The sequence below is a fragment of the Paroedura picta genome, chromosome 7 (genome assembly GCF_049243985.1).
Source record: "Paroedura picta isolate Pp20150507F chromosome 7, Ppicta_v3.0, whole genome shotgun sequence".
NCBI classification, from domain to species: domain Eukaryota; kingdom Metazoa; phylum Chordata; class Lepidosauria; order Squamata; family Gekkonidae; genus Paroedura; species Paroedura picta.
Genome location: NC_135375.1, coordinates 53,672,078 through 53,697,870, shown reverse-complemented (window position 1 = coordinate 53,697,870; position 25,793 = coordinate 53,672,078). Strand labels below are relative to the sequence as shown.

Genomic DNA, 25,793 nt, shown 5'->3' with positions numbered 1-25,793 from the left:
TTGCATTCCCTGTTTTTAAGTAAGTATGGCAACAAAAAAGAAAGTTTGTCAGGTTCTTTTACTATTAGCAATAAAATAAAGTTTTTATGTGCAAGTTCACTTCTTTAATTTATACTTTGAAAAAACTTTGTTGCTCTTAAAGGTACCACTGTACTCAAACTTAGTTTGCTGCTTCAGACCATTATAACTACCCACCTGAATCTATTACCAATAAATATTTTTCAATCAAAACTGCAAACATAAATCACAGGTTCCCCCAGCACCACTTCGGAATGGTCTTGATTTAAACCAATTAATTTGAGCTTTATTAATTTGAGGAAGACACCAGTAGCTGCTGTAGTCCCAGCAGAGAAGAATTCTGGCCACTGTTCCAGGTCCTAGTGTGGCAGCAGTGGTGACTGGCATGCACTGCAGACTTGCTCAAAAGCAGAGGATGCCACATACTGCCACGGACATGGCAGCAAGTGCCAGAAGCCACTGTGAACCAAGACAGACTGACAAAGGATGCTAGCAGCCACAGCAGGCTGAGTGGTAGGTGATGGGGCCTGGAGCCTTGCCAGCTTCAGAAGTTGAAAGTGATGGGTCTCCCTTGAGTCCCTAGCCTCTCCACTGAGCCCTAAGGAGGGAATCAGCAGTAATGGAGGGCAGGGAGGACCCCCCTTGCAAGCATTGTGGGTCCCCACTTGTTTCCTATATTTCCTTTTGGGTTTCTTTTTTCAAAAAATATAGTTCTTTTCTGTCTTCATTGCTAGTTGTAGTGACAAATAGCATATTTTTGTTAAGAGAAACAATTTCATGTTTGAGTTAAAAACCCATATGATTCACCATCCAGTCCCAGTGAATTGTTATGTTGTAATTTGTCCACCAGTCTTGGTACATCACATAGTATCAGTATCCCTCCCCCCTTTCTTCCCCAAGTGTTAATTAATGGTCTTTGATGTCATAAAAGTCAAGGCAGGATATTGAGATATAAAATTTCTGTTCCAAAGCCTTTAGAAAGGGAGGTTTTTAATGTATATATTCTACTCTTATCTGCAGTAAGTGATGACCAAATAAAGTAACTCATGTCTTCAAATATGTTGCTATACTTCTTCAAATTCTGTCCTGTGGAGCTATAACTAAAAATAATTACAGTCTTGTGGCTTTGGGGAAGTAAAGTAGAGGTGGTTGATGGTGCCAGCATCAGTGTTAACAAAAGACAATTTTCGATCAAAGCAGGCAATAACTGTCATCCTTTTGAATCAAAGCAGGCACTAATTGTCATCATTTTGGGCAGCATTTAAAAGGAAACCAATATTTTAGTGGACATGGAATCTGAACAAAATTGAGGGGTACTTTTCTTTGAACTGTAAGAAGTGGATATTCTTTGGCCATATATATTCTGGACATCAAAGTGAGTGACTCTTATTTAATAGAAGCCAAGTGTATTCAACCTCTTCAAGAATTATTCCACATCTTCCATTATCCACAAACAAATCTCTTGAGCTAGTAACATGCTTTGTCTGACTGAATTTTAAAAGATATTTTTGTTCAGTCCCTGAAATGGTTTCTGTTGAAGATGTTGTGATGTGCTTTGTAGAGATACTTCAGAACTAACATGGATCAGAATATGTATGAGTATGTATGTATGCAAACTTAAATGGACTTCAAGGAATGGTAGAGGACAGGAAGGCCTGGAGGATCATTGTCCACGGGGTCATGATGGGTCGGACACGACTTCGCACCTAACAACAACATGTATGAATAATCAAGTTCAGAATCCCAAATTTTCCCAGTTTAGATATTCCAAGATGATTAGAATGTAAATACAAACATCTTGGATTTCCACTTATTTTGATTCTGATGACAAATAACTCAGTCATAACCATCACTTTCTTTCTCCTGCTAATAATTACCTAGCATTGGGGCAGCAGTCAGAATACCTATTGCAGTGCCCACTAGGCCCTCGAACACTATAGCAACACTCTGGATGCCAAACCATCTATGAAATCTGATTTCCTGGACTCGGGACACATTGGACTCTTTAGCCTTCAGAAACTACAATTGTTGGGAATCCTGGTCCATGTGAAGCATGTTTGTTTTCATCCTGTTTTTGAGTCAGCCTCTTATGCTCAGATTACAAAAGTAACAGGCAGACCTCTTGTTACAGATAACGGGTATTAAATATGGATTACTTTAACAAATGAATCACTACTCATTTAAAAAAGCATTTTAAATTAATGATCCAGTATGAGATAAAGTTATCTGAAATCTCATTTTTATTCAGGAAATTAGGTGCTTATTATAGCTTGTGAATAGATTGAAGTAAAGATTGTGAGCACCTGTTCCAATGTTTTTCTTTGCTTTTTAAAATCTTAACAACAAACTATCAGTAAATTGGCTGAGATTTCTCTCCCCCCACCAAACATACATTCATTTCACTTCAGTTCTTGCATTTTAAAAAACTTGTTCTGCAGTGCTTGGTACATCTGCAATCATTATTTTACTGTCACCTTCAAAAGAACTATATGCATCAGAAGCCCATGCAATGTTTGACAAATGTCTTAATGAAATAGTTTGCAACTGGAAAATATAGAAATCAGTAACCAGTTTATTGCACAGATCTTAGGAACTTAGAAGCAGTTCAACAATATATCTATTACATGCTGAGAAATTAAACATGTAATTCCTATTGTCATATAACACCATGTAATACCAATCTCTAAAAGCTCATTTAAATAAGTTATGCATTACTTTCAAGAATTCCTAAGCCTTGTTCCTTTTCAGATCTTCTGAAGGCAGGAAATAGCTGCTGAAAACAATTTTCTGTGCCCTTGAACTTTGTATTTTATTTATTCTTAAATTTATATTGTCCCCTCCCACAAACACAAAGACAGCTTATAGAGTCAAAATGTGCAGAAGGGGCATAACAAGCAAAATTAATTGTGTCACAGAAGAGATAGGGAAAGAAAAGAGAGCAAACAGAGAAGTAGGTGCAAGAGATCCAGAAGATAGGGAGAACAGATACAGAGAGATGGAGTTTGCGAAGATAATGGTGAGATAAGAGGGCTATAGATGGGAGTGCAGAACTGTGGTGGTACAGAGAGAGAGAGAATGGAGCATAACTGGTGCAGAGAGAGAGAGAAAGGAATGCTACAGATTAGGAGTATTAACCAGTGGTAATTGGAATGAGCTGTGGTGATGCAGATAAAGGAAATGCTGAAGGATTACTTTTAAAGTTATATATTGTCAGACGTTGAAAGAACTCACAACTAGCTTCTTAAAAATAAGAAAACTTTATTGAGAAGCACTACATACATCTAGACTGGCGAAGTCAAATCTGACTTGAAGGCAGATTTGCTTCTTCTTATCAATACAATTCTCCCACCCAAAACTTGAAAGTTCCCAAGGGAGGGGAGAGGGAGAGAAGAGACACTTGCAATTAAAAACAGTGTTACATTCTCATGGCCTTGACTGTCTTCCACTGTTGATAGTGAAACCAGCCGAGAGGCCTCAAGAAGAGATAATGGCTACAATAACATATTTTTCACTCTCTACTTGTTAGCATGATTACAGGACCTCGAGCAACCAGGCACCAAGCAATATAACTGTCATGGAAGAACTCAGGCTAATTTATGGCAGGGTTTCTAACAATCCTGACATATATAACTAACATTTATATATAAATTAAAGTTATATATAACTTAATTTCTTGGCATTTTGTTATTGGCTCCACCTCCCTGTGGCAGACATTTTGAGGTTGTGCCCACTACCCTATGTCAGAATTGTAAAAATGTCCACATGTGCAGAAAAGCTGTTCAGATTTTGATATGTATTGGTTTTTAATGAAAAGCTGAAATGCTCAATAATTTCATGCAAGACACATTCTTTTAAATCTTGCTAAAACTGAGTACAAGGCAGAACAAGAGAAATTGCAAACATCAAGCATGATTTTGACAATAAGCCTATAAATTCATAACTCCTGGTGGTATTAGAGTGGTATTCGTTAAATATCTTCAACTGTTCATTTCAAAATTTTCATATCTTGTTTTATCACTTACACTAGAATTTCTTCAGAAACATTGTTACTTGGTTCTTAGAATAGAAAAAAAACCTAAATGTTTGTGCCATGGCAAAATAGGTACATTCCAACGAAGTTGTATTGTCAATTATTTTGCTGATTTTTTTCCTTACTATCCTATAGCCGTCCTCAAAAGGTGTGTTTGTGTCCATTCTTGCCAGTCAATCCCTTGAAAGTGTCCACCTGTTTGTACATCATCCAACATCCAGCAGAGGTGAGTGTAGCTCTGTGAACTGCCAAAATTCAACCATTTATTTTTCCAGCAAAAAAAGATAAAATAACAAATGAAAGCATGTTAAGCCATGTACAGTTCTGTAGCTCTTACAGTTATTGCTGTGGATCCTATCTACTGAGCAAAGTCCTCCAGTTTAAGCTACATTCCTTCAGCTTCCCTTACAAGAGCCACTTAAGGTTTCCTTCGCAGCAGTTACCAATCTGGCTACTATTCCTCTCCATGAAATTTCTTGTGCTTTTCAGCTACTAGTAAAGTGTTCTAACAAAGATATGTTGTTTGTTCCTGCTGCTACTACTGAATGCAGTTTTGCATGAAATAGTAAGACTGTAGAGCTCAGACAACTGAGAGCACGTGGAGAGAGAGCTACTGGGGAGAGTTGCTGCTGACCAGGTGAGGCTATTGTTCTGCCTGGGTGAGGTGATTGCTGGGTAATTGTTGGGAGGATTAAAAAGGGCTACTCCTCACCAGAGGCGCGAGCCTTTGGCAAGAGACAAAGGGCTCTTGGCCTGTGGCTCTTAGCCTGGGGTTCTTGGCCGAGCAATTAGAATCAGTAGATTATATCAGTAGATTATATTTCCCTAGTACTTGCACTGCCTAGACATTACAATGGACCTCCAGGACACTCATCCCATCATCTGCAGTGAGTGTGACATGATTGCCTTCCTCCCAGAAGACAAGATGGACTACAGCTGCCCCAAGTGTAAGCTGGTAAAACTTTTGGAGGAAAAGATTAGGGGATTAGAAAACAAAATTATTACTCTGACCCAAAGTAAGAAAGGGGAGGAGTTCGTAGTCCAGAGCTCTGCAACATGGAATAAAGAGAATAAAGAGAATACAACCAGTCCTGAAGAGGACAAGGAGATTGACCACAATAGGGAGCCTCTGCAGGCAGTTCGGAAAAAGACTGAACGGCGAAGGGCGAGACAGTTCTCGGGGCCTTTGGAGCTCCAGAATAGATTTCAGGCCCTTGCAGAGGAGGTGCAAGGGTCAACAAGGGAAGAGGTCCCAAAACAAACTCTAAGACAAAGGGAAGAGGCCACGGGGACAGAAGGAAATGGAGTTGAGAAGAAAAAAAAAAGGAGAGTACTGGTAATTGGAGACTCCCTGCTAAGAGGAATGGATCGCCACGTGGCTGGGCCCGACCCCCTAACCCGAGAGGTGTGTTGTTTGCCAGGGGCGAAAATTAAAGATGTTTCAGAAAGGCTGCCCAAACTCCTCAAATCTACGGATCGCTACCCATTTGTGATGGTCCATGTGGGAACGAATGACATGTCCCTGAATACCATCGCTCCTATTAAAAAAGACTATCAAGATCTGGGGAGGAAGCTCAAGCAAATGGGGGCACAAGTGGTATTCTCTTCAATCTTGCCTGTCAAGGGAAGAGGAATGCGTTGGGAGAGGAAGATAATGGAGGTGAATCACTGGCTGCGTAGTTGGTGCCGGCAGGAGAGATTTGGTTTCTGGGACCATGGGATAGGCTTTCTTGAGGAAGGCCTACTAGCACCTGATGGACTGCACTTATCAAAACTGGGGAAGAATGTGTTTGGCAGGAACCTGGGGAGATTCATCAGGAGAGCTTTAAACTAAAGCCACTAGGGGAAGGAGACGATCAACATAGGGAGTGTATGGAAGGAAAACTATCGGAGGCAGCCCAACCGGCAAGGCCAGCTCATAGGGAACCAAAAGTAAAAGGATTCAGATGTCTTTATACTAATGCCCGAAGCATGGGCAATAAAAAGGAAGAGCTGGAACTTCTCATGCTGATGGAAAGGTATGATCTAGTAGGCATCACAGAAACTTGGTGGAATGATTCTCATGACTGGAATGTAATGGTGGATGGATATGAACTGGTCAGAAAAAACAGAATAGATCGAAGAGGTGGAGGAGTGGCACTGTATGTGAGGAAAGGGCTTACCTGTCAGGAAATTCTAGTGAAGGAGAGCATATCTACAGTGGAAAGCATCTGGGTGAAAATAAGCGAGGGGAAAACAAACAGTGTGGTGGTTGGTGTCTGCTACCGACCGCCTGACCAACGAGAGGATGTGGATGCTGCACTTTGTGAGCAGCTTGAGAAAATATCCAAACGGCAGGACCTTGTCATCATGGGTGACTTCAATTTCCCAGATGTGTGCTGGGAAACAAACTCTGCGAAGCGTCCTCAGTCATGCAAGTTTCTGACCTGCCTGGCTGACAATTTCATTTATCAAATGGTAGATGAACCCACAAGAGGTTCAGCCATACTGGACTTAATACTGACCAACAGGCAAGAGTTCGTGGATGAGGTGAAGGAGGTGGGGACCCTAGGGGGAAGTGACCATGTCCTCATAGAATTCCTTTTGAGATGGGGAGCCAAGGAAGCTTGTAGCCAGACGCGGATGTTGGATTTTCGTAGGGCAAACTTTAATAAACTCAGAGACATGATGAGTGTCATACCATGGACGAGAATGCTGGAAGGGAAGGGAGCATGTGAAGGGTGGGCGCTACTCAAACAAGAGCTATTGCATGCTCAATCAATGACTATCCCAGAAATACGAAAACACTGCAGGAGCTCTAAGAAGCCTATTTGGATGAACAGAGAACTTCAAGAGGAACTAAGAAAGAAAAGGAAAATGTTCAGGAAATGGAGGGAAGGACAGAGCTCTAAAGAAGAGTACCTACAGGTTACTAGGCACTGTAGATCAATCATCAGAAAGGCCAAAGCTGAGAGTGAGCTAAGATTGGCCAGGGAAGCCCATTGTAACAAGAAAAGATTTTTCAGTTACATGAGGAGCAAACGTAAAGTAAAGGAGGCAATAGGCCCGCTGTTGGGTGCGGATGGACAAACTCTAACGAAAGATGCAGAGAAAGCAGAAAGGCTTAGTGCCTATTTTACATCTGTTTTTTCCCACAGGTCTAAGTGTTTAGGCACATCTAGAGATGGCTGTAGCCAAAGGATAGTGTCTGGGTGGCAGGTTAACATGGATAGAGAGGTGGTCGAGAGGCATTTAGCTGCACTGGATGAGTTCAAATCCCCTGGTCCAGATGAAATGCACCCGAGAGTACTCAAAGAACTTTCCAGAGAACTTGCACAGCCCTTGTCCATCATCTTCGGAACCTCTTTAAGGACTGGAGATGTCCCGGAGGACTGGAAAAGAGCAAACGTTATTCCGATCTTCAAAAAAGGGAGGAAGGATGACCCGGGAAACTACAGACCAGTGAGTCTGACCTCTGTTGTGGGGAAGATAATGGAGCAGATATTAAAGGGAGCGATCTGCAAACATCTGGAGGACAATTTGGTGATCCAAGGAAGTCAGCATGGATTTGTCTCCAACAGGTCCTGCCAGACCAACCTAGTTTCCTTTTTTGACCAAGTAACAGGTTTGCTGGATCGGGGAAATTTGGTTGATGTCATTTACTTGGATTTTAGTAAAGCTTTTGACAAGGTTCCCCATGATGTTCTGATGGATAAGTTGAAGGACTGCAATCTGGATTTTCAGATCGATAGGTGGATAGGGAATTGGTTAGAGAACCGCACTCAAAGAGTTGTTGTCAATGGTGTTTCATCAGACTGGAGAGAGGTGAGTAGCGGGGTACCTCAGGGTTCGGTGCTCGGCCCGGTACTTTTTAACATATTTATTAATGATCTAGATGAGGGGGTGGAGGGACTACTCATCAAGTTTGCAGATGACACCAAATTGGGAGGACTGGCAAATACTCTGGAAGATAGAGACAGAGTTCAACGAGATCTGAACACAATGGAAAAATGGGCAAATGAGAACAAGATGCAATTTAATAAAGATAAGTGTAAAGTTCTGCATCTGGGTCAGAAAAATGAAAAGCATGCCTACTGGATGGGGGATACGCTTCTAGGTAGCACTGTGTGTGAACGAGACCTTGGGGTACTTGTGGATTGTAAACTAAACATGAGCAGGCAGTGTGATGCAGCGGTAAAAAAGGCAAATTCCATTTTGGGCTGTATCAACAGAGGCATCACATCAAAATCACAAGATGTCATAGTCCCATTGTATACGGCACTGGTCAGACCACACCTGGAGTACTGTGTGCAGTTCTGGAGGCCTCACTTCAAGAAGGACATCGATAAAATTGAAAGGGTACAGAGGAGAGCGACGAAGATGATCTGGGGCCAAGGGACCAAGCCCTATGAAGATAGGTTGAGGGACTTGGGAATGTTCAGCCTGGAGAAAAGGAGGTTGAGAGGGGACATGATAGCCCTCTTTAAGTATTTGAAAGGTTGTCACTTGGAGGAGGGCAGGATGCTGTTTCTGCTGGCTGCAGAGGAAAGGACACGCAGTAATGGGTTTAAACTTCAAGTACAACGATATAGGCTAGATATCAGGAAAAAGTTTTTCTCAGTCAGAGTCGTTCAGCAGTGGAATAGGCTGCCTAAGGAGGTGGTGAGTGCCCCCTCACTGGAAGTCTTCAAGCAAAGGTTGGATACACACTTTTCTTGGATGCTTTAGGATGCTTAGGGCTAATCCTGCGTTGAGCAGGGGGTTGGACTAGATGGCCTGTATGGCCCCTTCCAACTCTATGATTCTATGATTCTATGATTCTATGATTCTATGTATGATTCTGTGAACAGTGTTATTTGTACCTTTTTTTCTGCTGTCTGTGATTGGTAATGTTAATAACACTGTGTCCCCCAGTCTTGGTGAAGGAAGTATACACATGGCCACTGGCAGTACAGTGATAATAGCATGGAGGTGGAAGGCAGAGCCAGCATACTTGTGCTTGCTCTTCATTTCCATGAATTCGGCCAAGGTTCATATGTAGATGGCTGAAGTAACTTCCAATGAATTATGCCAAATATCCTATTCTTGATCACAGAGTAAAACAACATTAGCACACAAACCTCTTTGGGGAATGTGTGTGGTTCCTTCTGCCATATAAATATTGTTAACACTCCAGTATAAGGGAGATCCTGCGTTGGAGTACTGTGTGCAGTTCTGGAGGCCTCACTTCAAGAAGGATGTAGATAAAATTGAAAGGGTACAAAGGAGAGCGACGAAGATGATCTGGGGCCAAGGGACCAAGCCCTATGAAGATAGGTTGAGGGACTTGGGAATGTTCAGCCTGGAGAAAAGGAGGTTGAGAGGGGACATGATAGCCCTCTTTAAGTATTTGAAAGGTTGTCACTTGGAGGAGGGCAGGATGCTGTTTCTGTTGGCTGCAGAGGAGAGGACACGCAGTAATGGGTTTAAACTTCAAGTACAACGATATAGGCTAGATATCAGGAAAAACATTTTCACAGTCAGAGTAGTTCAGCAGTGGAATAGGCTGCCTAAGGAGCTGGTGAGCTCCCCCTCACTGGCAGTCTTCAAGCAAAGGTTGGATACACACTTTTCTTGGATGCTTTAGGATGCTTTGGGCTGATCCTGTGTTGAGCAGGGGGTTGGACTAGATGGCCTGTATGGCCCCTTCCAACTCTATGATTCTATGATTAAAAAGTGAAAGATCTTCTATAGTACTTTCTATGTGCAGCAAGGAGGAGAGAGACAAGTTTGAAGGAGTTCAGTTTGCTTGAGTAGCAGAATTTGACTTTCTCTCATTATAAGAATGCACACTAAACATTATCTGTCTGAAATGTATAAAAACAGCTTACAGATCCTGACATATAATAGTGCTGATCTAAAAATCTATGAAGGATATTTCATACCATAGAATATCTTTTCAGTGAAATGTTTTCATGCATCGATCTTGTGCCATTAACGAACTTCATTTACTGTCTATGGTATTCCCTCTTGAACAATGAAGACTTAAATATTGAAAGGTTTTATGTTGCATATTACCCATTTCAGAATGAAGCAAGTAAATCGATTTAAACAAGAATTCAAAAGCAATTCAAAGGCAAATTAAAATATAAGTATAGATTTTCCCCATTATTTGCCATTCACCCAAGATTCTAATATATAAAAAATTCTGCTATTGAAACATAAGTTGTTTACAAAATATACACCTGATGTCTTCTGAGATGATCTCATGTCACTTGCATTTATGGTCAAATTTGATACTTGATTCTTATTGAGAAACTAGCTTCAAAGCCCGTTCCTAAGAACGGGCCTTGAAACGGTCCCCTCCCCTGCCCCCTGGCCAGGCAGCTTAAGGTGGCCTTGGGCGGCAGCTCGCAGCCAGATCAAGTGGGGCGGGTGGGGGCTGGGCAGCTTGTTAGCAGGGCTCCTTAGCATCTGAGAGGAAAGAGACTAGAGTCCAGGGACAGAGGGCGGGAGCAGCAGGGGCAGGGCCAATCGGGGCAAAGCTGGCTGCACCCTGATTGGCCCTATTCCAACTTGGACAGCCGGACACGTCCCACCCCCTAGGCTGTTTCATAAATATATAGAGGAGCAACAATGGATAAGAATAGCAACAGCATTTTCTATAGCCTTGGTTTGGTGTTTCTGCTATGTCCTTGTAGTTACTATGCTCCCTTGGAGATGTTACTCTTTGGCCCATTCCGCACCAGGATCAATGTTGCAAATTGGTTTCGGAATGAAAAAACGCCATTTTAAATAGTGGAATTCATCATTATGCATACCTGCCTTTGTAGTGGAATCCAGTTGCGTTTCAATCATTTCCCACAGGTTTCTGGTCTCGGCAAAGATCACTATCCAGGAAGCGATATTTGCCGAGCTTTGTCACGCCCCTGGCCGTCAATCAAACGAGCAGCCAATGGGCGGCCATTATCATGCTCCCGAAAAGCTCCTTTCCTTTAAGGCAGGTTTAAAAAAAAAACGTTGCAATGAATCTGCGTTGATTCATTGCAACGGAGAGACCCATCTAGCTAGCAGGTGGTGTGTAGGCTGCCATTTCCTCGTTGCCACGCTCCCCCAAGTAAGGAAAAAATCCCCTCCCCTGTGCACGGGTGCGATTTTTGGCCGAAAATAAAGGGAACCAGCAAACGGGGCTGTGTGGTGCTTGGTGACTTAAAACAGAGGGACTGAAGCCGGGGAAGCCTCGCTGGGTGAATGAAGGCTCGCCGGTTCGTTGCTCTCCACTTGCTCTGAGAAAAAAAATGCCGATCGCTTTGCCGGAAGATCAGAGGAGAGAGCCAGGGGAAGGGACTTTGCTGAAACCGCAACAATGGTAACGCACAGAACTTTTCCGCTAGTGTTGCAGATTGGTTGCAAGAGAGTAGGGCTTTCCAGAGGGTGAATCCACTTTTTGGGATTTCCCTGGAAGCGCTACAACGAAGCGCTTTTTGCGGATCGGTTTCAGGAGTGTGGCAGATTGTCTACGACGTTGTGCATAACTGCATTTTAGTAGCGATTACAATTTGCCACACTTCTGCTACAATGAATCTGTGCGGAATGGCCCTTTGTTTCCCCCCTCTGCCTGCATGTGTGCGTGTTTATATGCACACACAGTGAGAAACAGCTATTTTCAAACATTCCTCCTTGCCATACTTAGAAAGTACTATAGGAGAACTTTCATTATTTAGATGTAGGACCTCCGTTATACTAAAGTGTTAACAATTTCTGTGGCAGAAGGAACCACACATCTGTTCTCTGAAGAAGTTTTTCTGTTGTCTAATGTTGTCTTACTCTATGGTTGAGTATTTGGCATAACTCAAACTTGAGTCTTATTTAGGTCAATAGGTCTAAGGGCTTGTATTCCATTTCGGTGTTACTTAAGCATGCATAAGTATCACCCCAATAACTTTGTTTTAAATAGAAAATGTGATGCAGATTAGTGGGCCATTCACAGTTGGGCTGTTTCAGAACTGGGATTGCAATATGATTGCAAATAATGAGTAGACATAATCTAATTGTTTTGTGCATACCATAGTAGTTTGCATGGAAGCCCACTATATCCTTATGATGTAAACGTGAAATTTAGTTTTAGTCCAACTTTTATTTTTTAGATTGAAGATCTATGAATTGAAATAGTTACAATATAACTGAAATATATTTGACTAGACTCAAGCCCATTTTATTCTTTAATAAATTGGGCACTAGGAGCCGGTCTTATCTTGGCCCCGGGAGCGAGAAGCCGGCTCGGGCCCCTGGCCACCCTCCACAAAGCTGCAAAGTGCGTTCTCTCGCCGCCGAGAGCATCCTCGCCATGGCGAGGATGCTCCCGGGGCCGAGAGAAGGCCGGCTCCTGCCCCCCCCACCCTCCCCAAAGACACCAACGGCGTTCTTTCAGCCCCGGGAGCAGCCTCGCCGCGTCTGTGACGCGGCGAGGCCAATCCAGTGGCCAAGAGAAGGCGGCGCGGCTCCCCAGAGAACTCACCGCATCAGCTGGCAGTCCAGTCTATGCGGTGATTCCCTGGCCGGGGCAAGCAGCAAATGGGGAGCTGCGCTTCGCGCGGCTCCCCATTGGCTGCTTGGCCCGGGATGGACACTCGGAGGTGCCAATCAGAAGAAGAAGAAGAGTTGGTTCTTATATGCCGCTTTTCCCTACCCGAAGGAGGCTCAAAGCGGCTTACAGTCTCCTTCCCATTCCTCCCCCCACAACAGACACCCTGTGGGGTGGGTGAGGCTGAGAGAGCACTGATATCACTGCCCGGTCAGAACCGTTTTATCAGTGCCGTGGCGAGCCCAAGGTCACCCAGCTGGTTGCATGTGGGGGAGCGCAGAATCGAACCTGGCATGCCAGATTACAAGTCCGCACTCCTAACCACTACACCAAACTGGCTCTCCTGATTCGCGGCTCCTGATTGGCCCCTCCGAGTTTTTATCCCAGACAGGGCCCGCCCTAACTCCTCCCACACAGCCCTTACTCTTTTATTCAGTCCGCGGCGCGCTGCGCCGCGGGTCTGTTTAAAGATTTGAGAATGCCTGAGAAAAAAATGTTGTATGATGTATGTTACCTGTGTTATGTGGCTCTGTGCTGCTACTGTAAACACCAACTTCTTTCTGCTGAAAGGCCTGCTAGAGTTTCTGCCACAGTAGATGGTGTTATATCGGTGGGCATAATCCTGCCACTTTCACAGCAAACCTCATCTGTATTTATAATGTGGTCACACTGGTATTCAAGGGGATGCATGAAAGTGTAGGAGGACCACAACATTGCCCACACCCTCACCCCCACTGTTGGCCTCCTCCAGGGCCTCTTCCTCGTTAACACCTGTGAGCAGCAGCCAGCTGCCCCAGGGACAGGTGGTGGTCACTCCCAAATTGTGGCCACCCTCAAGAAGCCAGTGCTACAAACTAGCTGACTAAGGGCTAACTGGCAAACTAGCCTGCCCATCTTTGAGGAGCAGGGAGAACTTGGGAGCTGTCTCCCTCGTACCAGACCAGCCAGGGCTTTCTTCCTCATCATAATTGCAGAGAGAGAAAGGAGCGGTGTGTGACCAAGCCCCACCTACCTGCCTAAGGAGACCAGTAGGCTAAGAATGCAAATGGGTCACATGATACATCTGCCAGATCCAAGCATATTGTAATGGAGATCTGTGTTTACTTTACAAAATAGATAGTTTACGCTGACCCCCAGGTTTCTTATTTCTTAGCTGCTAGAAAAAAAATGCTTCCTTTAAGTATCTTTTTTTTTTCTAACCATGCTTTGGTGATGTATTCATCCCAAGAATCTCAAGGGCAAATTTGATCAGTATCATGTTCAGTCTAGTTTTCAGTACATATACAGATTTATTACAGACTAGAAAAAAGATTCAGTTTTATAGTTGTTTAGGTTTCAGAACTACTTAAAAATGACACATGACTATGGTATTTTTTGTTTAACAATATTTCAGAATGATTTCAGCTCTGTTTTCTGTAAAATCCAGTGATGTAATTTTGAAGTGAGATAAACTCACAATGATGGAGTTATTTTTATTTTATTTTTTACCTCAGAGATGTTTATGCTGCTTTTCCAAGATTTAGTTAAGATAGCTCACACAAAATACAATACATTATTAAAGCCTAAATAAAACACACAAAATAGCAAATAACTGGTGCCTATCTAAATAATCAAATTTCCCAGTGGCAAGATAATTTCTCTCCAGGCAAACTTGCATGCCAATCCAAATTAGCAAACACCCATCACATCATGGTAGCCTCTTTAGTATACCTGGCCAGCTCTGAATCGAGCAGTACCCTCAAGCTGTGGATCTGCTCCTTTTGGGAAAATACCATCCCAATTAATCACCATCAAGAACCAAGAAACAGTTTTGTCTGGACTCTAGTTTATGAACTTCATCTGCCTGACAACAACATCCAAACACCATTTTAGCACTTCCACTGTTTAGTTGAAAAGGAAAAGTAATGTCAGGTGTAATCAGCATATTGATGCCCTTAATCTTTGAATAACCTGCAGTCTCCTGTAGATAAAAAGCATGAAGAATGAAATGGAACAACAGCAGCAGTGTATTTCAACATAATTTTCAAAATTTGCCATCATCATATTTCCCAAAGGGTAGCCATGTAAATTGGTACTGAAATTACACAGGAGGCCAGCAGCATCTTAATCTTAAAGACTAATAATACTGAAATATATTTTGATAGTCTTCATGGTGCCACTAACATCCTGTGAAGAACAAAGCCACCAGGAACTGGGCCTCCCACTCCTAACTCCACAAAGATTCAGAATCATATTGTTATCAGTATTGTTAAAAATTCAGGCAAATCAACAGATGATGCTTCCTGTTTCTTTCTCAAAATAAATCATTCTGTGTCTTCATTTTTAATATACAATGCTATCTAAGCATGTCTACTGAATGGAGCTTACTCCCAAGACCAGCAATTTTCAGAGAAATGTCAAGAGCAGATAGAGTAGCAAGGGAAAATAGCATAGCTTTTTTTCTTTGGGATGATTTATTCTTATTTCTGTTTCTGGACATATGTACGGGTTTTCTTGTGTTTGCAGTGCTTTTTTTAAAGAGCAAAATTAAAAATGAAATTTTATTTTTGACTTTTTAAATATACATTTTGTTTTTCTGTTCTGTATTAACTGAAGGAAAGTAGAGTATTACGGACAGTGCCTCTGCTGGCTGCTTGCCTGCCTGAAGAAAAATGTAAACTTTTGATTGGTCGTCGTTTCAGTGAAGAAAGGTAAGGAATATTAATAATCCTCCGTTTCTTTTCTGGCAACTGATTCTAAATGGAGCCTGAGTATGATTAGTCTGTGACATTAGTTCCAGTGTTTTTATGATGAACATAATCCTAACAGAGAAATACATTCAAAATGTCATGGCATCTGGCTTCTGTTCTGAACCTGTTAATTGAGGTCAGCATATGCAGAAGATCAGGGCTGGGCACAGGTATGGGAAGATGTAGTGAAGTCATTCCTCCAAGTGTGGGAGAAAGCGGAGACACCATTCCCGTGGCAGCTACTCCAACACTGAATGTCCGTGCATCAGGGGAAGGATACTGAGGGACTGATTCTGTAACTGTCACTGTAGCTATGGCACACAAATCACACCTATCCATAATCTTGGTGACTTGGGTGTACACACTAGCTGTGTTTTTGAGAGACCTGTTTGAAATCTTTTAAAACACCCTGAATTGAGGAGTCTTCTTTAGCTGTGCCAGAAAACATTATGTGAGAATAAGGACATGGAGACCTGTAACCATCCTCCTCAAGAGGTAAGGTTTGAAATAGACAAAGGAAAGATAAATCCTGATAACAGGCCTCTGAATGTGTTCTCCAGCAGCACAATCCCTATGCCATGAAATGCCTAAAAAGCATTCAACTATCAGAATCTCACTGCTTTTTCTTTCTCAGTATCTCCCAAAAGCTACCATTCTCCAGTGGTCCTCAGCAGGGCACTCCTGACTTGTGATTCAGTTCCTCCTCCTTGTGGACAGGGTCGCAGATCTTGTGACTCCACTTGGCGGAGGTTCTCTCCTGATTGCCCGAATCTTCAACCCTGCTGATTGAAGAGCAAGACACAGATTGTCAGTGCTTGGCAGTGCTGTGGCTCCACACAAAAAAAAAAGGAAAAAAAAGTTTGACTGCAGTCTCTTCAGCTGCAGAGGCATTCCAGTCTTCAGGCTTGGTCCCCGTCTATTTTTGGTTAGACAGCGGCCTGTCATTACTAGAGTGCCTGGGCCCTGTGAGCAACCCCAAGTCTTCTGCTGTTTGCGATCTACAACAAGGCCATTCACCTGGTCAGCTGTCAGAGCCCAGTAAGATTGGCGCCTTGTGGCACAAGGAAGGGGAAGTGGCTTTTGCTTTTTCTCAGCAGGAAGATCAGGAAGAGCTTTTTGGCGACAAAAACGCTATGGTGGCGAGGTGGCTTTGTTGAAGGTACTCCCGTCCATAGTTTGACCAATAGCCTTGGTCTCTCTCCCTCACCTAGACAGGCTTCCCCGGGTTCTTTGTTGGAAATGGATTCCCAAACACAGGTTCCCAATCTCTTGGAGGTTTATGCTCAAGCCAGTCTTCTGGCATTGATAAAGGAAGAGATGCCACAGGCCACAGGGTCCCTTAAGAGAGCACCATTCCTGGACTGCCTTTTCCTCTCTGGATAGTTGCACGGAGGCAGCTGAGGAAAATTTCTCCCCTCCTGGTTCCAAGTGGGCCATATTTGACATCAATGTAAACAGATATTATTATGGGAATGAGGAGAGATTGGAGTCTGAATCTTCCTGTCCCAAGGAGGAATGCGAGCTCTCAGAAGTGGAAGAGCCTCAGGTCACTCCCTTTTTCCTCAAGAGCTGTTTCATAAACTTTTACCCAAGGTCTCGAGGATCTTGGAGCTGCAAACAGCAGTGAAGGAAACTGAGTCGCAGGACCCAGATTTACCAGCAGGGTGTGTTAGGGCCTTTCCCAAAGACAGGAAAGTGATGGCTTTTCTTTCTGTCTTTAACAAGGCAGTGAAGGCTGAATGGAAGAACCCTGCTAGGCCCAAATCCAACCACCCAATCATAGGCAGATTTTACTCTATGTTTTTTCATTTGGCCTTCTTATCTCTCAGGTTCAGAGAGCAGAATTCCCAAGGAATTGAAGGATGTACTCAAAAAGATAGCATGACTGCTGGTTACTCTACAGACACATTGATGGGTGCCATCCAGTTGTCTGCTAGAGCTATGGCATCTAATGTGGTGGCGAGGTGGAATACTTGACTATGCAATTGGGAAGCTGATCCACCTGCCCAGGCTAGGGTAGCTGGAGTGCCATTCAAAGGGAGGTTGCTGTTCAGAGAAGTCATGGATTAGTACTTGAGTGAAAATCAGGATAAGAAAAAGGTTTTGCCATCTTAAAAAAAGGATGCCAAATTAAGGAAGCATTATCAGCCCTTTTGAGACTCCAGACGATCTTTTGAGTTTTGTACCTCCAAAAACGTAGCTAGGGTCCCAGGAGTACCAAGAAACCCGCCTCCGCATGACTGACCAGGAGCTAGTGTTTGGAGTTTTCAGTCCTGCCATCAAACCACTTCATCTGGGTTCTAAATTCTCCATGCCCTCAGAAGCATCACTATGCTATTCAGCATCTTTTGGACATAGGGACAATAGAACGAGACCCTCTGGAACCACAGGCCAGAGGTATTTATTCAGATTTGTTCCTGGTTCCGAAAAAGAACAGCAGTGTCAGGGAAATCTTGGACTTTAAGTGTCTAACCACTTTCTCAGGAAGAATTTCAAAATCGAAACACTTTGGTCCATTGCCTCCTTTATGCAGAGTCAGGACTTCCTGGCATCAATTGATCTCTCTGAGGCCTATTTGAATGTGACCATTTTCATTCCTCACAGGCACTATCAGGTTTGCCTACAACAGCCAGCACTTCCAATATAGGATCCTTCTGTTCGGTTTGAAGTTGGTTCCCAGGGTCTTTATGAAGATTCTGGTCTCCTTGGTTGCCCATCTACAGTTTCAGGGAGTGCCAATATTCCTGTACTTTGATGACCACTTAAAGTCCCCGTCCTTTCAGCAGGGGACAAGGGATGTTTAAATCATGGTCGCTTGCCTTCAGGAATATGGTTTCATGGTGAATTTGGAAAAAAAGCAACCTGGTTCCCTCTCAGAGGCTTTCCCATCTGGGTGTAACTATAGACACTGGACTGGACAGAGGGTTTTTTGTCCCAGGAAAGACAACAGAAGATCAGGTCATAGAATCATAGAGTTGGAAGGGGCCATACAGACCATCTAGTCCAACCTCCTGCTCAACGCAGGATCAGCCCAAAGCATCCTAAAGCATCCAAGAAAAGTGTGTATCCAACCTTTGATTGAAGACTGCCATTGATCTTGCAGTCCCAGACACAGGTGGATGTAATATTCCTAGCCAGGGAATGTTGGCATCTTACCAGGAGGTGATCAGGTGGGCATGCCTTCATGTTTGGCCCCTTTTGAGTTTTCTAAGCCCTTATCAGAGTCACATTTCCAGGAAGATGCCAAAGGCGATCTCTTCCAGGGACCTTGAAGCAAGAGCTTCTATGGTAGATAGAGTCACCTTAGTTCTCATAAGGGTGTTATGCTTCAGGGTCCTACCATAGTAGTTCTCACAAGAGATACCAGCCTGATGGACCAACTCTCAGGGGGCCATGGCTGAAGGCACATTGCTGCTTGTTGAATTTCCTTATTTCTGCTGCTTCTCAACATGGCTTTATCTCACATTTCTCATCTACTATAAGCCTTTGTGCAGACTTTCCAACCATTCCTGTATCAGCTGCAAGTCCTTATGGGCTTTTTAACATCCCCCTTCATGGTCAGTTGTAAATGTTGAATCCTCCATGCAGAGTCTATGTTACTTCTATTTCCTGTGTTAAATGGTAAACAAAGGTAATTATACTAGTATGCCATGTATTTACCCATCTGGTTTAAGGCTTCTTATGCCACTCTCTAGAAGCTAAATAGTCTAGCTCTTTCCTTGTGTTCTGTTAGGCCACTTGATTTGGGTTTATCTAGCTCATGGCCATTATGAAGACTTAAACCTCCATCCTTGTGTCCTAGTTCCTGATCCCTTTAGCAAAGGCATCTTAGAGCAGTCTGGCCTTTGCACTACCTAAGATGGGTTGAGAAGGTAATATTATTTTCATGTAGCTGAGAACCTCCATGTCCCAAATATCACAACCCAGATTATTGTGCTACTTTGAATGCTTAAAGGTTGAGCTATGTGTATTCATGTGTACACAAGACAGATTAATATAATGCCGTATGACAAAGAGAAGGCAGTTTGAGAAGGACAAAGAAAATTTTAAAAACCTGATCTATGCCCTAAGGGGTAGTATAAAGCAGCATAAAATACACTTAAGCATCACGTAGTAGCCTTTATAATGTGTCTTCTGTTGCATAGTATTATCTCCTTGCAGAAATACATTTAAATAAACGTTATAAAATATAGAACACACATAAAAGCTAGCAGTTTATCGGTTTACAGTGATGTTTGACGTAAAGTACAGTATAAATAAATAAAGCCATATTCTGCATGGTATAATGCTTTATTTAATAAGCATTCTGTACTTTTCACCAAAAGCTTATTCTGTTTTTCATCATCAAAATACTAATGGAAAGAAGGCCCCCATTCTGGGATTTATTGACTTTTAATAATTATAATAATTTGCAAACAGTTACTGAGTCATAAATAATATTTCAGTTGAACATCAGAAAATGCTAAAAGCTTGTACACCAAACACCTTAAGATAATATCTATTTTTGTCAGCCATAAAAGTTTACGATTGGCATTTTTAGAGTGGTTTTATATTTGCTTGAATAATCTTTGTGTCAACCTGGTGAAATCTATGCCTATCACTGTTGTCAGGGTCTCAAAAAGAAAGTAAAATAACACATGCTCCTTTTTGCCTCAGTGGTTTTAGAACTTCGGTTTTAATAACAGTATTTCCCCCCAGAACTTATGAATCAACTTAAATGTTTTAATACATTATAAATTATAATGAAATGGTTATATATGAAAATGATAATAGAAGCAGAATCCTCATCTCAAGATACTGGGTAGCCATACAAGCTTAAAAATATAGATGTACAAAATTTCATACAAAAATGTATAGGAATTGTATATAAACATTCAGCATTGTTACATGCCAGTGGTCAACATAAATACATTAAAAATGTATTGGGAGGTTTGGGAAACTCATTACTACTTCCAGTGTTCATTTGCTTCACTTATGCCATACCTCCAAGACGGAGGTCCTGTGGTTGGGCCGTAGGGGAGCAGAACAGGAAGCACGCTTGCCCTCTCTGGCCGGGACGCAACTTAAGATCACGTCTCAGGCCAGAAACCTGGAGGTGACCATGGATGCCTCACTAACACTCGAGGCACAGCTCAAACAGGTAGCTGGCCAGGCATTTTTCCATCTTTGCCAGGCTCGGCTACTAGTGCACTATCTGTCCTCTGAACACTTGGCCACAGTGAACCATGCAACGGTCACCTCCAGATTAGATTTCTGTAACTCGCTCTACACTGGCCTGCCTCTGGGCTTGATCTGGAAATTGCAACTGGTCCAAAATGCGGCTGCTAGGGTCCTCGCAGCTACACCTTGGAGGGCGCATATCCAGCCAGTGCTGAGGCAGCTGCATTGGCTACCGGTTATCTTCCGGATCAGGTTCAAGGTTTTGGTTTTGACCTTCAAGGCCATCCGTGGTCTGGGCCCAGTGTATATGAGGGACCGCCTGTCGCCCTATGCCCCCCGCAGGACCTTACGCTCTACGGGGGCTAACCAAGGAAGCTCGCCTGGCCTCGACCAGGGCCAGGGCCTTTTCGGTCCTGGCCCCGACCTGGTGGAATGAGCTCCTGGAAGAGCTGCAGGCTCTGCAGGAACTGTCATCATTCTGCAAGGCCTGCAAGACAGAGCTCTTCCGCCAGGCTTTCGGTTGAGGCCAGGCAGCAAGAAGATCTAGCCCCCCTCACAAATGTGACGATCGCGTCTGTCATCTGGCCCCTCCCTTTCCCTTCTTAGTGGGTTGTGGAATTGGGTTAGGTATATTGAATTTTGCCTCCATTCTTGTCTTAACTTTTGTAATTAATTGTATTATGTTTTATTGTGCTTTTATTGTTTTAGGGGATTGGTTTTATGTGACCCGCCTAGAGCCTCCGGGGGGAGGCGGGATATAAATTTAATAATAGTAATAATAGTAATAGTAATAGTAATAATAATAATAATATTAATAATAATAACAATAATAATAATAATAATAATAATAATAATAATAATAATAATAATAATAATAATAATAATACTTTCCCGCCATTGGAGACCCAAAGTGGCTTGCATCATTTTTCTTTCTTCTAGCTTATCCTCTGAACAACCCTGTGATTATGTGACTGACCCAAAGTCACCAGCAACTTTCCATGGCACAGTAGGGATTCATCACTGGGTCCCCCTGGACAGTAATACAACACTTACCCAGGCTTTCTCAACTTTTTTTACTATTTAGAAATACCTGAAATAGTCTTCAGGCTTCAAGAAACTCCAGAAGTGGCATGATCATGCAGAATATGGTTGAGAAGCATGGTTGTGCAGACGCCCACCTGGGGCCCTTCCCCTTTCCACCCATTCCTGGCCCCTCATTGGCCATTTTGGTGGGGTGGGGCAGGTCAACATGACCATATATAGTCATATCACCCAATAAATGTTAAAAAAATTATTAGAATTATAAAAAAATAATTAACTGCCACTAATTCGGGAAACCCTTACAGGGCGTTTCCAATTACAAAACCCTGATTTTAAAAGCCTGCTCTAACTACTACCTTATGTATCTATAAGAAGTATGTAACTTTGTATTTGTTATTGGTTGCATACATTGTTTTTATATTTCCACCTTGTTCCATCACATTGTATTTATCACTTCTGTTCATCGTCAATCTTCTGTGCAGTTCACACATGGGGACTGCGTATAAGCAGGCCTGCCTCAGAGATATTCTTCCCTAGTAAAGCCTCTAGGGGGTGCTGCGCACTAAATTAAATGACTCTTATGGAGCATGTGGCCTCGTAGTGCCCTAATCCTCGGTTCCTCTTTTGCCCCCAAATGAGTTGGATGTCGTCTTCCTAGTTCATGCCTCATCTTTTTTTTTTTTTTTATAAGATGGCGGCTGGAGCAGTCATGAAATCAGACTGCTCCTGAAACTAAACAGCCCAAAAATAGCCGCCAAAAAGCACCCAAAATTGATCACTCTAAAAAAGAATCAAAAACAAAAAGAACGCCACCAATTTAACTAGAAGAAGAAAAAGAAGAAGAGTTGGTTCTTATATGCCGCTTTTCCCTACCCGAAGGAGGCTCAAAGCGGCTTACAGTCGCCTTCCCATTCCTCTCCCCACAACAGACACCCTGTGAGGTGGGTGAGGCTGAGAGAGCCCTGATATCACTACTCGGTCAGAACAGTTTTATCAGTGCCGCGGCGAGCCCAAGGTCACCCAGCTGGCACCATGTGGGGGAGCGCAGAATCAAACCCGGCATGCCAGATTAGAAGTCCGCACTCCTAACCACTACACCAAACTGGCTCTCAGATACCTGAACTACAGATACCTGAAGAAACGCAAAAGAATCGAAAGAAGAAAACTACTACAAATAGAAACAAGAACAAATAAGAAGAATCAAGGAAGGAAAAAACAGAAATGGTAAGAAAACCAACTAAAATAAAACAAACGAAAACAACAACGGCTGTCTAACAACACAGCCCTCCGGGATTGCCATCGAGGACTGTGCTGGGGCTGCCCACTGACCATCTACCAAGCTTGAACTGCCCCACGACCGGAGGAACCTGGAGCTCGCTGAGAACAGCCAGGGAGAACCGACCAGCAGATCCACCAGAACAGCCTGTTGGCGTCGGTGCGGGAAGCAGCCCGCTGCAGAGGTACCCTTCTGCAGATGCCCAAGTGGCGCCGGACTTCAGCCACAGCTGACCGCTGCTAATGTGCCACACACACTACCAGCACCGCGGCCACCACGTGAGCAGGGCCAGACCCTCTTCTGCGGCTGTCCCACCGCTGAAGGTCGTCAGGACGCCATTACCACGCCGCGCCTTACACTCGCGCCCACAGCTGCTGCCCGAACAGAGCCAGGACCCCGCAGGAGCGGAGCCTGGACTTCTACTGAATCTGCCTCGCCATAGCTGCGCCACGTTCACCACCCGTGCCCCAACCGCCATCAAACAGAGCCTGACCCTCTGCTGCTGCTGCCTGCCCATCGCCGACCCTGCACTACAGCCGAACGACAAGTAAAAAGAAAGAAGAAGAAAAGAAAAAGCAACACTCACCTACAGAACAATAAAGAAAGAGAAGTACCAAATCCTAGGGGGGGGGACTTGCCATAACTATCCTATCTGTAGGGGGGGGGGAGGGAAGAAAGTACAAATAGACCATTTATTCTCAGAAGGGGGAAGAGAAATCAAATGGACTAACGAACTGAATAAGATTGATACCAAATCCTAGGGGAGGGGGACTTGCCGTAAATATCCTATCTGTAGGGCACAAACGGACATTTATTCTCAGAAGGGGGAAGGGAAATCAAACGGACTCATCAAGCTGAGTAAGATTGATACCTATTACAAAGGGGAGGGTGGAGGGCATACCCAGAAAGAAAAAAGAACGCCAAACAAACCACTAGAAATTAAGCGGGAAGAATTTAGGCGGGAAGAAATCAAGCGGGGAAAAACTGTACACACAGAAAATGGAGGGGAGGGGGAGAGAGAGTGAGGGGAAGAGAGAGAATAAGAGGAAAACTTCAAACAAACTAAGGGAAGAATCAAGTGAAACACTGTGGTATGCACAGAGAAAGTGGAGGGGAATAAGAGGGGGGGGAGGGAAAGAGCGGAGGTGGAGTGTGGGGGGGGAATAGAAAAAGGAGAAAAATTTTTAAAAGGAGGGAAGAGGGAAAGATACAACAATCTACGCACAAGAATTATAAAAAAGGGAGAAGGATTAACCCCCAATCCTCAACCAATGACAACCCATCTGACCATTGACTGACTCCAAATTAAATTAACACCTTACCCATCTACCCATCCGAAACAATTATCATCAACTGATCTACCACAACCCCCACCATCAATTTAACTACCCCAAATCCACCCAAAACAATTAATTCCACCAATTAATCAACTAAATCCTAACAATTGAACTTCCCAAACCCACCCCAAAACAATCAATTCTACCAAACAATCAATCCTATCAACTAATTGAACTACCCAACTATCGCTGAACTACCTAAACCCACCCCAAATCAATCAACTCCACCAACCAATTGAACTACCCAACTACCAACTGAACCACCCAAACCCACCACAGTCAACCAATTTTAACAACTAATTAATTCAGACTATACCTAACAACCCACCCTCCACTTGCCAAACAACGCTAACTGTCCAACCCAATTCCACCCAACCCGCAAACATCCAGTCCCAAACCACAACATGAAATAACACAGAGGCCACACATACACCACACCCACCACACACACTGGAGTGGGCAACCCTGAGGTGCCGCAACAGGCGATCGGGGCTACCCCTCCAGATACACATCCTACACATAGCACATAACTGTCACAATTGGAACTGGGAAGTCCTGAGAGGCTATAAATAGTGATCGGGACCAACCTTCTACAGATATACAAAACCCCATACACACATTAGAAATTAGCATTAAGCACATAACCAGGGCTAGCAACAACCCTAGCTAAACCGCAAAACTAAGAACTAAAACCAACAGTGTCCATGGAGCCCAATATATTTGAAAGAACGGAGGAAGGAGAGAATGCGGGGGCCCTGAAAGGGTCAGGGATCCCAATAATAAGGGGCTGAGGCAGAGACAGCGGATGACAGAGACCAAGGAGCCCAGAAATCAACCATACATGAGCCCCCTCCAGACTCCGCCCCATCCCTCGCGACACTAGGGTGGAGGCAAAGGTAAATAACCCGCCTCTGACACTGGTGCTGTGCAACGGCAGGCCCCACCCACCAAGCAGATCACACCCTGGATCTTATTTTCGGCGTAGGTCTGAATGTGGATCTGGTCACGGCAACTGTCGTGCCATGGTCAGACCACTATGCCCTGAAGGCTTGGCTATCACTACCACTCCCACCTCAGTTGGGCGCCAAGCAAATTTTAGCTCGCCTGCGGAGACTTATGGACCTGATTGGATTCCTGAATGCTCTGCGGGATCCAATGCCTCCTGGCACTTCTCTCAATGGCCTGGTCAGCGACTGGCATGACAGACTGCTGACTGCCATTGATGAGATAGCTCCCCGACGCCCTCTCCGGCCCCGTCTCAAGTGGGCTCCTTGGTACACCGAGGAGCTTCACAACAAGAAATGGGAACTGAGACGGCTAGAGCGAGTTTGGAGGAAGACTCGTGACGAAGCCTCGAGAACATCTTATAGAATGCAGATGAAGGCCTATGAGATGGCGGTGAAACGCAATTTTTACTCAGCTACCATCACATCTGCAGACTCATGCCCGGCTCAATTGTTTAAGCTAGTTCGGTCTCTTAATGCCCTGGCTGAAGGGCAACAAAACAGTAGCAAATTGGATATCAGATGTGAGGCATTCGCAAGTCATTTTGCAGATAAAATCTCGACACTCCGCCACGACTTCCCTCCAACCTTAGATACAGAAAGTGAACTAGAGGCCCCTTGGCTGTCTTTGGAGAAAACCCTGAGTAACTCACGCT

General features: G+C 43.8%; 1 protein-coding gene across 6 annotated transcripts in view; it reads left to right on the top strand.

Moving 5' to 3' along the window:
* DTWD2 (DTW motif tRNA-uridine aminocarboxypropyltransferase 2) overlaps nt 1-25,793 on the top strand; it is a 95,904-nt gene that overhangs the window by 27,970 nt on the left and 42,141 nt on the right. For all 6 annotated transcript variants that reach the window (XM_077344363.1, XM_077344366.1, XM_077344364.1 and 3 more), the window contains 2 exons: nt 4,184-4,274; nt 15,186-15,280. In XM_077344363.1, the coding sequence (XP_077200478.1) occupies nt 4,184-4,274; nt 15,186-15,280 (186 nt within the window). The remainder of the gene's footprint in view (nt 1-4,183; nt 4,275-15,185; nt 15,281-25,793) is intronic.